The 16,514-nt window shown below is 34.1% G+C and overlaps 4 protein-coding genes across 4 annotated transcripts; 2 read left to right on the forward strand and 2 right to left on the reverse strand.

The window, feature by feature from the left end:
- Window positions 1–5,867: 5,867 nt before the first annotated feature.
- LOC18038668 (leucine-rich repeat extensin-like protein 2) lies at window positions 5,868–6,887 on the reverse strand. The gene has a single exon (XM_024182317.1). The coding sequence runs from the start codon at window positions 6,526–6,528 to the stop codon at window positions 6,079–6,081; it is 450 nt and encodes a 149-aa protein (XP_024038085.1). The 5' UTR covers window positions 6,529–6,887; the 3' UTR covers window positions 5,868–6,078.
- A 2,816-nt stretch (window positions 6,888–9,703) lies between these two features.
- On the forward strand, window positions 9,704–10,175 carry LOC18037987. The gene has a single exon (XM_006430579.2). It carries the CDS (start codon window positions 9,816–9,818, stop codon window positions 10,047–10,049), a length of 234 nt encoding a protein of 77 aa, XP_006430642.1. The 5' UTR covers window positions 9,704–9,815; the 3' UTR covers window positions 10,050–10,175.
- A 724-nt stretch (window positions 10,176–10,899) lies between these two features.
- Window positions 10,900–11,301, forward strand: LOC18037988. Its single transcript, XM_006430580.2, has one exon. It carries the CDS (start codon window positions 10,900–10,902, stop codon window positions 11,299–11,301), a length of 402 nt encoding a protein of 133 aa, XP_006430643.1.
- A 2,747-nt stretch (window positions 11,302–14,048) lies between these two features.
- On the reverse strand, window positions 14,049–16,139 carry LOC18037989 (uncharacterized protein At1g66480). The gene is made up of 2 exons (XM_006430581.2): window positions 15,328–16,139; window positions 14,049–14,291 (listed from the first exon to the last, which is right to left on the reverse strand). The coding sequence occupies exons 1-2, from the start codon at window positions 15,934–15,936 to the stop codon at window positions 14,229–14,231; spliced, it is 672 nt and encodes a 223-aa protein (XP_006430644.1). The 5' UTR covers window positions 15,937–16,139; the 3' UTR covers window positions 14,049–14,228.
- Between the last annotated feature and the right edge of the window lie 375 nt (window positions 16,140–16,514).

Raw genomic sequence — 16,514 nt, forward strand, 5'->3', positions numbered from 1 at the left:
CTTATTCGGTGGTGAATAAAGGAACTTACATTATGGTGCGTTGTTTGTGGTAGTGTACAACTTGCATTTTTTTCTTTTCTCGCCTACTTCCACACCACACCACACCCCACCCCCCCCCCCCCCCCCCCCCCCCCCTACCCACAACTAGGGATGGCAAATATCTAATTATGGATGGATAATATCTATCCAAACATAAATTCATAATTATCCATAATGGATATATTCATATTCATATCCAGTATTTAATATTAGACATGCATATAAATTTTATCCATATAGCTATGGAGATCTATGGATATTTTATTTTTATTATATAAAAATAAAATATAAAATAGTTAAAATTTTAATATCAAATTTGACTATTGAACTATTTATATTAATAATATATATATATATAAATTAAAATAAATGGCGGTCCGGTGGTTGGTGGCGGTGGTCCGGCAACTTTCCGGCGGAGGTCCGGCGATCTTCCGGCGAAGCCGACGGTGGTCCGGTGAACTTCTGGCAGGTTCGGTGGTGGTCCGGCGGTGATCCGGCAACCTTCCGGCGAGGTCCGGTGGTGGTCTGGCAACTTTCCGGTGGAGGTCATTTATAATATTAAATTAATAAAATAAAATAATAATTATTAATAGTATTAAATAAGTTAAAAAATTAAAGGATAATTTTGAAAACTTTAATTTTTAATATAAGAGGAATTTAAATTTTTCACTAGTTAATATAATATTTTTACAATTGTTTGTTTATTATATTTTTTATTTTTAATTTTATAAAATTAAAATTTTTTAAACTTATGTTGGGTTAAACGGATATTCATTGGGTAAAAATAATTATACATATCCATCCATATCTATCTGGATATAATTTTAAAATATCCATTTCAAGATCCAAAAATTTTTGGATGGATATTATCCGATCCAATTGAATGGATATTGTGAATATCCATTATGGAGCGATCCAGTTGTCATCTCTACCCACAACCCCTCTTTCTTTTTTCCGTGAGTAGGTATCGTAATTTTATTCACATAATTAAGAGGTAGTTAGCTCCCAAGATAAACATTCCACAATTTTGAGAGGGAATATAATAGACAGTTAAACTCGGCAGCAATTGCTGTCTCTAGATGTAGAGCAAAATGCTAGATCAATGGACTATGAGTCTATGAGCAGAGGCTTCCTTTTCTCACTTCGTTAGAACCACAAAAGAAATGTTACATAATTCATGTTTGATAATGTTTTGTAAATTTCATTTTGGGAAACTGTTTTGTAAAATGAAATATATCTAGAAAACGGCTTTGTACATGCGTACTTAAATCCGTCGGTTTTCAGCAACAGTGCACGAATATTTCCTTAATTTTGGCCAAGTTATTTGAGTTCAAAAGCAAAGATATTGGCGCGAGCTTAATCATTATCTGAGATCAATTCGGAACAGACGGATGTGATTTTTTCATCTGATATACAAAATATCCGTGTGCGGAAAAAACATACATTTTAGTATTTTAGAGAAATAGAGAAGGAAATTTATGTGATTTCTACATTACATAGCATTTATAAGAATGTATGTACGGAAAAGCCTGCTATCTTCTTTCTATTTTTCAATTTTGTAAAAAAACAGAACTGGTCAACAGTGACGACTGCTTTAATTCCAAATTGCTTTCCTAACAAAAGAGCCATTAACTGTTTGTTGTGAGAGAAAATGATCCCAAGAGGAAGTTTAAAAGATTGGTGGAGGAGTTGCATGCAACCTGCCATTACTTCAACTTGCATGCAACCTGCCATTTTAAGAAAACTTTAGATGAAACATCATTAATGAAATGCGTGCTTTTGTCGTTATTTATGCACCATAAGTTTGTTGGTGCAAGTTTACGTCACTAAAGAATCATTTGGACTACTTAACTAAAGCCTTTGGCCCCATTTGTACAAAAACAAAATGGAATGGCAGCATGTAGATTTATTTTTTTTAAAAAAAAAATAATGACAATTACGTGGTCATTTTCATGGTAATCAAAATTAATACACAAGCTAGGCAAGTTCTATTTTCATGCAAATTAGCCCTTCACTTAATTAATCATCAACATTGTTGATTCCTGGCTCCAGCTAAGCTGCTACATATTTCAAATATTAAAAGCAAGTGAAAAGAAACATAAAAATACCAGAATGATGCATGGGAACATAATCACTGATTTCCTGAGAGACATTGCTGAGGAATAGTCCGGCGGAGGAGGAGGATACTTGTAATACCATGGAAAATACGGCAATATTGGGTTAGGAGGTGGAGGTGCAGCCCATATCTCGGTCCCTGGTGGCGGTGGGATTAGTGGCAGCACCGTCATTGGCGGTGGTGGTGGTGGTGGTAATGGCAAAAGTGGCGACGAAGGCGGTGGAGGGCAGCTTGTGGTGGGTAAAGGTGGTGGTATACAAGGGTAAGGGCAAGTTTGGCTTGGTAGTGTAGTTAGCGGCGTGGATGTGGCTTGAAATTTCGGAAAAAATATGAAGAAAAGAAGAGTTATGGAGACCGCATGGATGAAATTTTGGGCCATGGCATATATTTTTCTGGCCTTACAAAGAAAGAGTGAAGAACCAGAGGCTAAGTTTTATGTGCAGTGGGTGCTGACATATTATATATTTCAAAAGGCTTAGGGATAATCATGCAGGAATTATTCAATTAATATAAGATCTGAAAATTTTGGAAGTATGGTTAAAGGTCTGTAAAAGTAGCTTAAAATTTGACATTTGATTTGACCCACTCGGTATTGAAGACACAGTAGAACTTGTTAAATATCTAATTATAGGGGGCAGAGTTTCCAATTTTGACCAATATTGCACTTGATACAGAAAAATAATAATTTTGATCTACGTTGCTTTTAGTCTATATTACTTGATCCGATAAATTTTACCACACGTATTTTTATTTTTAAAATAATTAATTGAAACGTAGACATGATGAGAATTCAACATACGTATATAAAGAATGTCTAAAATTTTTTATATATGTTTTTTTTATGATTATTTAAAAAAAACATACTTATTTAAACATAATGGATCGGGATAATATAAAACTCTTATGTTAAAATTTCTTTAGGAACCAATAATGAACCAGCGTTCCTAATAGCAAGCAATTTCATTATGATTTTATAGAATCTCTATTATACAGTGTGTGTATATAGATTGATTAGAATTTTTAACAATTTTTAACGACTAAATTTGTAGATCAAACCCCTCCATAACCTATAGTCCCTCCACAATCTCGATGTGAGCGTATAGCCTTTTCTCCATCCACCAGCACCACTACTTTCGAATTTTTATAAATATATGACGAATAAAAAATTATTGATACGGTGCATCAACTGCACCGTGTATCTACAACTAGTTTTTTTTATTATATATATATATATATAACAAAATTTTTGTTAATGGTAAAAACATTGTGTTTAAATATAACAATTTTCTGTAACATTCAATGCAAGAAAAATATAAGTTATATGTAAAATGAAAAAATTGTTATATATAACCAACCCAAATTAAGATCTATATGTAACATCTTAGTCCACACATTATGCAATCTTTTCCTCTTTTTCCTTTCACTCAAAATGTATTCCTTTCTTTGTTCAAAAAAAATAAATTAACATCGTATGTTACCTTTTGAATTATTGCTGTTTTCTCTCGTTTCTTTGACACATAAGAACAAAATTCAATTGGGTACTCAATTATTCAAAAAGGTAGGTAGCTAGCTACGCTTTGGGTTGTGATACCCAGAGCTTCAACCACATCTGTAAAGTGCTGCATTTAAAACTCTTATGTTGTTAGTACTGATCGACTGCACTAAAGTCACTGACAGCTAGAATGTGCACCAAATCTTGGTGAAACTATAAATGCATTTAGTTTTAAAATTGTGTGTATCTGTAATCATATATCAATCATGTAACACATCATAAGGGCGCCAAGTCACCCACAGACTTTGACAATGACATAGCAGCTTCGGGTTTGGCCTTTGCTAGCTATGAGAACGATTATGTCTCTTGCAGCCTTGCTTCAGCAAGATGTCAATGTCTTTATCAGAAATCAGAACCGTTGGTTTCTTCCTGACTTCCTGGAATTTGCATGAGAGTTCTGTTTATTTATTATGCAATATAAACCAATTATCGTACGAATTTGGCTATTCATGCATGTGAGCAGAATATGATTAACAAAATTTTCATTTGATTAAAATTTTGTTACTGAGATTTAATTTAGATCGTACCTCAAACGCGTATGTATTCCTCTTCGATTTTAGGTGTATCTGTAGCAGAAACAGCATCAGAAAATTAATTAGATGAATTAAACCCTATTAAACTTTATAAAGAAACTTGATAACATTCATCGCAGCGTTAGCAAAATAACATCATTAATTAGAAATATAAGAGTTGATTGTGATCAAAATAAACTAAAGAGTTTACAAAAATATGTACCAATCATAGCAACAAGGAAATTAATCTGCGATCAGGAATTAAATGGATCTAAAATCAAGAAGGAAGAAACGAAAAGTACTATAAGAGTCGAGGCATTCTATGGTCATTGAGAGGTGAATTTTTCGCCCCCGTTGATGATTGGATGATATATCTTTGACGCAAAATGGCTCGTGCAGATGTTCCCCAAGATTTAATTAACTGCAACTTAACCCTCCTGTATGTGCTAGCGTACTGGCAATTAAAGATTTTAATTCATCAATGGATGCCCTCAAAATGAAGACAAATAGCTGGATGGAAGAACAAACAGCATAATTACTTGGTTGGTTCGTTCACCATTATAAATATGAGGAGCTTTTGGAAAGGAAATGCCCTAAACTTGAGCATTCATATAGACTTTGATGGGGCATGTTATTTCTACCACAAATTATTATATAAAGTCTACATCTTAGGTGCCAATCACTCAATATTTTCAAATCATAGTGGTATAATATTAAAATTTTATAACGTAAAGTGATGAAATATGCGTTAGCGTATGTTATTAATTGATTGTATTCTTTGCTTCTGTATGTGACACCTGTTTCGCTGATGCTCAAAACCATTTGCTTTAAAAATATAAAGATTAGTGTTACAACTCTATGCAGAGAATATTGTAGGTCAACTTTCTGCAAGGAGAAAGAGATAGGAAAAGCGGCAGCAAAGAATAGGAATAAAGAAAAACAGATGCTTACTGGTTACTACTATTATGAACTTAGGAGTTTGGAGTCAATTAAATTAGCTAGCTTTTGCCCTTTTTTTTCGTTTTATCTTTTTTTTTAAAAAAAAAAACATCACGTCAATTATCGAGCTTAGAATTGGCTTATCAGTTTATTCTCGTTAAAACTATGGTACCAAGAGAGAATGAAGTTAGTTTTGCTGGCCATGGGAAGCTAACGACGACTTGATTAAAGATAAGTTGAATGTTTTATGTCCATATATTAACGATCACTTTAATTAAAAGTTTATGATAGCTTATTTATGTGCTGAGATAATAAACCATACATCATACATGTATCTTTATTATATAAAATTTGTCATATACGCAATGAATTTACGACGACTATTTGTTAAAGTTTGACGAGATATCATACATTAATATCTATTTATAAGAATAAAGAATGTATTAAATATTTTTCTATTTGATATTATAATGACTGGGGATATTTCCACCCCTCAATTTCTAATTCTGTCGGCCACGGGAAGCTAACAACCACTTAAGACAAGTTAAATGAATTTTACGTACGTGCCATTTAATAGATTAGTAATCGTGACCATTGTTGTACGAACAACTGATTCTAACACAACTCTTAGTAACTTTCTGGCCAATAGTAATAGATGATCATTGCTCAAATTGGCTTAATTAAAACGTTTCTAATATATAATTGCAGCATTAGTTGTGGGGTGCATATTCGATCACGATCACAACATTTAAGATTAATTATTAGAATATGTGGAGAAACCCCAGCATAATGATTTTGTCCACTTATCAAAATAAAACATGATCAATTCGAATGAAGAGAGAAATTAACAAGTACATGTAGCATGTAGGATACTGACACTGTCAAGATCTAAGATATTTGATCACAATATTACATTAATTTTACCAAATTATGAAGAGCCCCAACACACCACATGCAGCCAAAAGCAACCAATTTTTAGCCACATTTGGTTGAGCAGTCGAGTAAAACCCCCAGTCATCAGAATCAGTGTGGTAAATTTCCCCAGGCTCACCAGTCACATAGATGAACCTGGGTGGCGGCGGTGTCTGCACCTGCGGAGGACAGTATGTAGTCTTTGGCGGCGATGGTGGTGGTGGCGGCGGCGGCGGCGGTGGTGGCGGAGGAGGGAGCTGACCACATGGGTTCACACAAGGGCATGTGCCACACTTTATACTGGTGTCTGGTATCTGCGGCGGTGGCACCAATTCTTGGTCTAGCTTCTTGGAAATATTTGCACTAGCTAAAATTGAACTAATTGCAATTAACAAAATGGGAACAAGTACAACAATACTAAGTGTTTGATGAATTCTTTGTTTTCTAGGCAACCCCATTTTTTTTGGACAGAGAGAGCCAAGAGAGAGAAGGGCCGATTTATATGGATTGATAAAGGAGTAATACTGGGGTTATGAAGTGTTTGTTTTATATGAAAATGCAAAGAGAAAGGAAGAGAGAGTCAAAAAGTGAGGTGGGTTTTGTTATTAGCCTTACGTTGAGTGCATGCGTAGCGAGGAAGAAAGGAGGAGATAGATATATGGAGATGAAAGAAGAGGTCAGCAGGTTAGGTTAATCAAGTAATTCTGGTTTATTCGAAAACTGAACAGTTGAATGGTGAGAGTACTTGAGAGAGACGTGTAGTTATAATGAGAGCTAGACTCATTCAATGGTTTTTGCTGTGTTTTTGAAAGGGAATTGCATGTGTACGTTTTAAATGCAGGGGACCCCTCTTCATTTTGGGTAGGCATATGTAGCATGTTATCATAGCATATAGTCTTTCAAGCCAAATACTAGCTGGCCCGAATCTTGATCTTTGCTTTCAGCCGATGATATCTTCCTTTTGCTCCCACAATGTGATATTACATCACAACTATGCAGCTATTTGATTATAGGATCTTTTGTCTAAGTTTACGTACTGAATTACCTCATATAATTACATATTAATCTGCCAGCTAATCACTTCATTTGAAATTGTTAATTTTCACATACCTTGCCAATGATTATTAGCATCTCTCCTTTTGTTGCAACCACTCATACGAAATAAGTTTTTGACTGAATAAACAGAGGAACAAACACATCTTTTAATTGGAATGTAAAATTCAATTAATTAATATATAAAGCTAATTAAGTGAAAAAAAACAATTAAAAGAAGGAGTATATAATAGCTAATACATTAAGAACGTTAACAAATAAAAACAAAAGAATGCTCAAGCTTTTTTCTTTTTCTTTTTTTAATGTTGATACTCTACAAATAATAAGAGGCTAGCTCAGGCTTGCCGGCTAAGACTTAAAAGAGTATACTTTGCTTTCCCCAAGAAGGAAAAAAAACTTCAAGAGCACATTTCAAAAAGTGCAACCCTGGAACTATATATTCTTCTGATCTTGCTTTCATTACTTATATAGCACTAATTATATAATTTAATAACTGATCAAATGATATGACAGTGTCTAATATTTTAGCTTTGTATCCCACGTACACAATTAATTACAGTCCTCTAATTAACTAACTGATCCACACATGCATGCCAGCACTATAAGGAATAGGAGCCACTGAAAGCTGGAGGGTCCTTTTAATTTCTATATATTCCTGCTGCAAGCATCGACCAGTACAGTTATGAGGGTCAATTTTAAGAATATTATATGTGTGTCATCACGAATGCTCTCCCGTGGTTACATGAGAGTGGATTCCAAAAGGATATTAATTTGGTGAGCAAGTTTTTGCACGTGTATAAAAAATAATAAAATAAATTGGTAACGCAGAAAAGAATCATATGCCCTGTCAAAGATCAACAAGGAATTTAAACAACCTTTTTTCCTCTTTTTTTTCTTTTTTTGGTTTTGATCACGGGGTATCCTGGGGAGGGCCCTAACTGTGGAAGGCACCTTTAATCTCGTACCACAACCCAGATTAGAAGTCCCCGCTCGAATCGAGAGGCACAAGTTCTCCCAACAAAGACGACTTCCCTGCGACTCGAACTGGGGAGCAAACCCAGTCAAACCACTTAAGGAAACTTCATTGCCAGTGGAGCCAACACTTTGTTGGTAACCTTTTTTCCTCTTTCTTCCAAAGGAAATACCCAACAAGTTCTCCACTTTTAAAGCTACTATAAGTTTCTAACCTTTTAGTACATAACGATTGTTGATCATTTAGAAGTTAATTAAACACTCAAACACATATATATGCAAAAGCAAATTAATTAAACTTGATCATCTAAGGAAGAGAGAGGCGTTTAAAGAAGAGAAACGAAGAGGACAAAAAGTTAGAAAATAAGAGTGCATGCACATTGATGATCGATAGAGAAGCATCACTGGCCATTCACCACCCCCATTCCTCAACCAAACACTGCCCCACCCCCACACACCATGCTTAGTTAGCATCCTTTTCTCTTTTTTTGCCCCCTTCCACGGTTCCACCATACCTCTAAATTATTGTTCTTTAGTCTTTTATCAATTATCTTCTATATTTTATTTATTTTCAATTTGAAACTTTTACAACGTTCATCAAATTTTTATATGGCCAACATTTTTGCAGATGAAGAATAAACGTATTTGTGTGATCTAGCTTTAGGAGAATGCGAAATTTTAGTTTAATCATGTGCCACCCCAGCTCGCTGTTGTGCTCTTCTCCACTCAACTTAATAGGTTACTACTTGATGCACCGGATTCTATATTAATTTATCGAAATGGTTCATTTTTGCAAGAGGGGAGTGGGAATTTTAGATCAGTTCGTTGTTTGTTGAGGCTGGATCTGGAATAATAAAATCAACTTTTCTTAATTAAATATATACATAGTAGTCACGTGACGACGTATCACTATGTTACTGATTAATATCATATGAATGATGAAATAAGAAATGAAATCAACGTTGGTTCAAAACCCACCCTATAGTTGAATAATTTTCTCCTCCCCCTTACACAAATTTGGGGGAAGTGGCCGAATGCATATCTTAACTTTGACTATTACTAAACGGAGTGTCTCTCAAGAGTCCAAAACTCCTGAAGATAAAAGATAGATTCCTTACTAGTGACACGCACCAATTTTTCTAAATACACCACCATCTGGCAACGAATTAAGTGCGAGTTGTGTCGGTGGGGGTATTTAGAACATACTTCAAATGGTGTTCCAAGTTCCATCTTCCATGCATGGTTTCATAAAAATCTATTGTACTGTGGCAGCGAGCCGAGCCTTCATCTCATTTGACTGTTGACTGTCGTGTCGTCTTGTTATCGGTCCAGTCCATGTTGGCTAATCAGAGAACTCCTGCTGCATCCACGTCAGAACACCCATTAAATGAACCGACATCCCCGAATCCATCCGCTTAAAAAATTCCTCCGATCCTGCACGAGAGGAGTTGATGAAGACACGTATCCAATACATTTAACCATCACGATAACACGTGTTATTGCCACTCCCTTACACTGACACGTGTCGCATTCCGATGACAGTCTCTTCCATCGCTATAGCCTATAAATTAAAAACAGCAAACCGCATTTCTGTACGATCCACACCACGAAACTCGAGAACAAAATTTGTCGTCGCCTTTATCATCTTATTTCCTCCATTGCTGTCTTTGCGTCTTAATCTTAAATTGTAAGTTTGGTGCAATTAATATCCCAACTCAAGATGACTGCTGGTATCGGAATTCCGATATGTGTTCAATGTGGCACGCGTAGCAACCCGTGTCGGTGCAAAGTGGTCGGGCCGACGGTTGGGTTCTTGGCATTTGCGGCGGCTGCCATCGTGGAATGGCCGCTGGGGGCCTTGGTTTTTTGCTTTAAGCACATGAAGGGTCGTCGTATCATGGCTCATCCTGCCACCGTTGTTTATCCAAGAGTCACCAATGCAATTCCCATTTGATTAGGCATGTTTTCCCATGTGCGTCAACCTTTAATTTGTACTCTTGCTCTGTTTTTGCTTTCCTGTACGTGATAATAATTGTCATGATAATAACAAACTAGTACAAGACCTTGATTTTCTCTCTTTGATCGGTGATCCTAATTAAGTTATTCAAAGGTACATCTAATCCATTAATCCGGTGCTAAGAGTATATATATATATATATATATATATATATATATACACGTACACGACCACCATAAAGAGCAGAATCTGATCCACATCAAGATTCAAGCCTCAGCAATTAATTAAGTATGGAGTGCCAACGTTGTATTGAACAAAGTGGTATTAAATTAATATGCATACATAAAGCCTTACGCTGTTTAGATGTACTAAATAAAATACTGAAGTGGCTATAAGTGCTTTATGGTCTTTGCTCAGAAGCCTCTCCAGCTTATTTTCTTCTTATTCAAAACAAGCAAAGTTTTGAGTCTGGTTCAAAGGAAAGACTACCTGACCTGTGACCTTAACTAAAGTAATACAGGTTATTGGCTTTAAACCGTTGAAGACGGTAGAATCCAAGTCAACTGATAAAATCAAATCAATGTCGGGATACTGGGGTTGATTAAACTCACCGTGGAAAACACGATGGAGAAAATTCAAATCTGCTTTTAATTACTCACCTTCCTAATGAGTGGTCATAATACTGCTGCTATCTTCTTATATATAATGCTGAGGCTTAGTGCTCCAAACAGTCTTAAAATTAAAACCCGCAATAAATTTTCTCTTTTACAAAACATCCATTCCATCCTTGATGATCTTTCTCTTCTTTTTCTTCAATTTCTTTTCGCATAATAATTAATTAATAATCATGGCAAGGCCAGTTATTGACCTCCCCAAGCAAAATCTTCAATTTCGGTCGACACCCTTTTCCTTGTTCTTTGCTCTAATCGCTGTCTTGTCTGTGTTTTCTTTGGTTACATTTCTCTGTGCTTCTCATCGCAGAGCAAAGAACTCTCTCAAAGCTGAAAAGGAAGGAATGAGTTCCCAGCCATCCAATGAGATGAGGCTTCTTACGAAACTGAACAGTAATATTAGCGGCAAAGCTCATCATTTAGTGAAGTTGATCTCATGGAAGAAAGTGCAAGTAGAAGATGAAGATGATGACGCCGTCTGGAGAAGAACGATCATGAGGGGAGAAAGGTGTCGGCCTTTAGATTTTTCCGGGAAAATTGAGTATGATTCTGAAGGAAATCTGCTGCCTGACTCTTGACTCAACTCGTCCCAATAATATTAAGTCCATAGTTTGATCCCAAAAATGTAAGAAAATTGATCAAAGGAAACATTTAACTTTTTAGTCTTTTCCAAAATTTGGTTCTCGATGTCCTCTGCGTTAATCACAAGTCAATCCTTCCACAAGGAGACTATGGACTTACATTGGAATGCATACGTTTCATTTTGTACCTAATTTTCTCTCTCCCAATGTATGAATGGACAGATTGGTTAATTAATTGAATTGTGCAAACAACTAGATTATTCTAAAATTTATGAAAGAACTAAGGACTTAAATCTAAATTATCCTGGTACAGACGCGGGGTGTGATTAAATAAACAGTGGTATGGAGTGAATTTTATGCCATTCAAGCCCACTTACTTGGTTATTTGGATTTCAGTTTTGGGTACTGAATTGGCCAATTGGGTCAAGTTGGCTCGTTTTAGTTTTTCTTGCGCATCAAATTTCACTGTTTTCTTGGATAGGAATTCCTTTAATTAATTATGAGACATCGTTTTCTCACAAACCAGGCAATCATGACATCCCCAAGATATTAGCCAAGTGATCACGAAATAATTACATTAAGACTACATTTCAAGCATTACAGGCATTTTATGGTGGGGCAAAATTATGTTGCAATTATGGTATGGTACTATAGTTGCTTTCAGTCGTTGGATCTACAGTTGAATAGTTATATTAACTGAATTTAATGACTGAAAGCAATTGTGATATCATATCACAATTGCAACGTAGCTGGACCATTTATGGTGTCCATGAAAAACTAATTTTTGAAAAGTTCAAATATATAATTTCATCTTTGGAAGACTAATTCAAAATTGACAGTCACCTCGAGTGAGCTAGACATGATCTAATAATCACCTGGTAAAAACATAATAATAAGACTGCAACACGCTACAGGTCATATTGTAAGGAAGAAAAGAGTTTGTAAGTCCTTACGTTTAGTAATCAGTAATTGAAATTAACATTATAATTTACTAAAATATTCTTTATTAATTAATATCCTATGATATTAATGATAATTTTTAAAAAATTAATAACAAAATTATAAATAATTAATAATAATAATAATGACATTAAATAATAATAACAAGTAAACAAGTTTTTTTATTCTAATTCATGTTCAAATTTAGTAAATAAAACATAAAATTCATGCCTCGCAGTCTTTATATGTAGCTCCGGTTTGAGTCCCAATAAGAGGGGGACTCATTATATTCCTCCCTATAAATGGGGGTTTGAGACTTAGATAATAAATTTATTTTTGTCTTTTATTATCGCTGTTTTTCGAACTATGTTTAGCTTTAAAATTATGCTATACATACATACATATATATATATATATATATCTTTAGAATTCTAGTAGGTGAATGACTCGGCATCAGACTAAAATTCAGGTGATTAACCTCCACACATCCAATATTTAGTGTCTCTATAGTTCGATGTATTAAGTTTCTGAACATCACATCGATCGTAGCCTTTTTTTTCTTTTTCCCTGTCGTATTGATCCATCAATGCGTAACTTTCCACGTCAAGTCCTTATTATCAAATTTTATCAACTAGCTAAGGTGATAGGAAGTTGCTAAGGATTATGCACCATACATTAATCTCATAATTATTATGAGGACCACAAAAGTAAAATTAACAGAAATTATCTATTTGTTTTTTACAGCAACTGTCAAATCGATGTATGGTATATAGTAATGTACGATAACAAATTTGTTATCATAATTATAATTGTGTTATTAATCTCATAATTATTCACGAACTCACTCAAATTTGTTTGCAAAAATTCACCCCTTACAAGTAATGTTGTGGGTTGCAAATGAGTTTATATTTTAAATTTAAATCCATTACGAATTACAAGTAGGTTTAGTATTGAGCAAAAATCTTGTGGATACTAATGCCCTTCTTTTAATTATTTATGTTTCCAGTTTTAATTATAAAAATTACATCAAAAATTTTAATTATAAAAATATATAAGCTAAAGATATTACTCGTGACCTAATCTTTCTAATTCTGAAACTTAATCTAACTCTTTATATATATATATATATATTAAGATAGATACAATGATACAGCAAGCTTCTAATAAGTAGAAATTTTATATTTTTTATTTTAGTATCACTGTTATTTTATTTTAATTTGATTAATTTTGTTTATTTTGCTTTAGTGAATTAAACCTAATGATTGTTTACTAAAGTTGGATTTTCATTTTTTTTTAATTAATTGTCAACCGTAGTTGTTCAAATTCTACTTGTTAATATTGTTGGTAATTCTTATAAATTAATTAAAATATGAAGTAGGATATTGATCGTAGTGACGATGATTTGCCTATAATAGAAATATTTTGTGTTATATTTATATATTTTATGTTTTTTTTAATGTTAAAACTTTAATTTCTCATTTATAGTAGTAAAATCTAGATTTGAGTATTTTATGTAGATTTTTCAGGCTACTGTTATAAATTTTTAGGCATTGTTAAAAGTATGTTTTTTTATTTGTGATTTTGTATGTGAGAAACCGCAAAAAATCCAAGGTAAGCCGTGGGTGGATTTGATAATTATTAAAACCCACAGGGAGCATATTTAAAAAAAAAAAAAACACACACACACACACACAATGGGTTGCAAGCGAGTTTGATAATTTAAATTTGTTATGAGTGCATGTTTGGTAATGATAAATTCGCAGTAGATGATAACCATTGTCATCCCTACCCAACAGTGAAAAAAATAAATAAATACCACATTTTAGCTTCTGTAACCTATATTATTTTGTAACATATAACAACTCTCAATAATTGTCTCTAATTGAAAAAACCTAGTTATAGTAAGAATTTACATATATATATGGATACTAATAGAAAAAATATTCATGCTGCGTTTTCCTTCATTTGATCAACTCCATCAATTGCTATTGCGAGGCCACATTTAAATGAATTTCTCCTTCTGAGGGGACAAAACTTACTCGCTTATTCTGCAAAATTGTATAAACACAGAAGAAAACTATTAATACAATAAGCATAGATAAGCATGTAGAAAAGCGAGATGATAGCGATTTTTTTTTCACTTTAATTTTTGGGTGTCACAATTTGACTCTTATCTTGCCTTCATTAATGAGACAAGTGGGGGAATAGGACAATATTTAGGCTTATCAAAAAATTCTGAAGTCGTATGCGGCTCTTCTTTTTTCTCTAATTCAAGTTGCCGTCGGAGCACGGAGGCTCACGAGTGGTCTTTAAACAGTCTTATTTAATTGTTCACTTAAGTTTAAATTTTAAAAAATTAAATAATAAAAATTGATTTAAACGTTACCAACCCTTCAACTTCTACCTGTACATGTGTATGTACACAAAGTCTTAAGGTTGGTGATGTCTGGAACCGTGTCATCTTCATGGCCATTTTTTTAATCTTTCCTTCTATTAATGGCAAATCTTTGTATATTAATACTTTGATATGCACTAATTAACAAAAAGAAGTCACACCGAAGACTGAAGAGAAAGATTAATAATTAATTAATTTTATCTTTGTTTGCTTTATTAACTATTATTACTATCTCTATCTGTTAACCAACGGTGGTTATAGTTAAAGTATTGGTATCAACAATGTATGCATATGCCGATGATTATAAACAAAATTTAGGGTGAACAAAAAAAAACAAAAAAAAAGCAATGGATTCATAAATTGACACAATTTGTCTTCTAAAAAACGAGGCATTCAGAAATAATGGAGTCATATTTGTTTGCTTATTTAAATTACCACCTAAATTTATGGTTAAGTTTTAAGACCTATTCGTTCTTTAGTTTCCTATTAGTTTAAATTAATATAGCAAACATCACAAATTTAATCGTGGGCTAAGCTTATAGTAAATAGTAAATTAAAATTTACTATTTGCACCACAAAGAGTCTCCTCAAAATCAGGTTTGTGCCGGCTAGAAACATGAGATACTTCTTCAATAGTCAATCCAGTACGCACATGGAAATAAATTAATTTCAAAGCAAAGGAAACATACCTCACGCGCCTTAAAATCTCTTCTTACGCCACCTTGACCCGCCTTCCATTCCTCCTCCGGCCGAAGCTCACCACTGTAGCAACGTCCGCCGCCGCCACCGGATTTTTCCACATAAAGATCAACAATCTTTTCAGCCACCTCTTCATCATTTGCACTCTCTTCCATCAACTTCTCAACTTGAGCCCTAGGCAGCCTCATTTTGACCCTCATCTGACCCGTCCCCGGTCCCGGTGCCACCTCACTGCCGTGGCTCGACCTTACATTAACCGCAGTAAGATCCGAAACCGCCCTCCTTGACAGCATCAAGCACTCGAGCCTATCCTTAGCGCTCATCTGAATCCCAGAACGCACTCTTCTCGTGATCTTTTCCTCATCAGGAAGCTTGGGCAGCTCCACCAAGAAGTATACTTTCTTGGGCTTAAGTTGTTGCCGTGGCTCCAAGGGTTTTGCCCTAATGCCAAAATGCTTCACAGCTTCTGAATCCAATAGAACATAACCTGGGTAGTCTTTAACAACTTCACTAGCCTGAATTGGAGTCTTTAATTTTATTGTTTCTCCATCAATCTTCATCACTTTTGCTTTCCTTCTTCCACCTATTGTGTTCCCCATATCTTAATACTTTATTTTGAATGCGTTGGAGCTTGTTAATTATGATTTGCAATTTAAATGTAAATTTCGTGAGGTGTGAATCTGAGGAAATTCTTTGGGATTCTTGTGTGATTGAAGGCTATGATTGATTGATTGATTACACAAGTGGGAACGGTAACTCTCTTCTGTTCAGGAAATTTCATGTAGAGTTTGGTTGCATTATAAATAAAATAGGGCAAGTGCTCTTTTTATTTAATCCCTATAATTTTACTTTATTACTTAATTGGACCTTGAATTTTTAAAATTACCTAAAAAGTCTATGTTAATTGTAATGTACATGTTTCCTTCTAAATCCATTTATTTATATCTTATCTAAACATGTTGCATATTTAAATTGGAAGAAATATCAATAAAAAAATTCAGATCCAACAGTTATGAAAGTAAATACAATAGCGATATTTTAAAAAATATATGGACTTAACTGATTAATTGATTTAAATGATAGGGGCTGAAGAAGCATTTATTCAAAAGTAAATAATAATAATAATTTTATTGAAGAAATAATTGGTCGTTGTGTTTGAAAAAGGAAACGTTCTCAT

The sequence above is a fragment of the Citrus clementina genome, unplaced genomic scaffold (genome assembly GCF_000493195.1).
Source record: "Citrus clementina cultivar Clemenules unplaced genomic scaffold, Citrus_clementina_v1.0 scaffold_6, whole genome shotgun sequence".
Taxonomy (NCBI): Eukaryota; Viridiplantae; Streptophyta; class Magnoliopsida; order Sapindales; family Rutaceae; genus Citrus; species Citrus x clementina.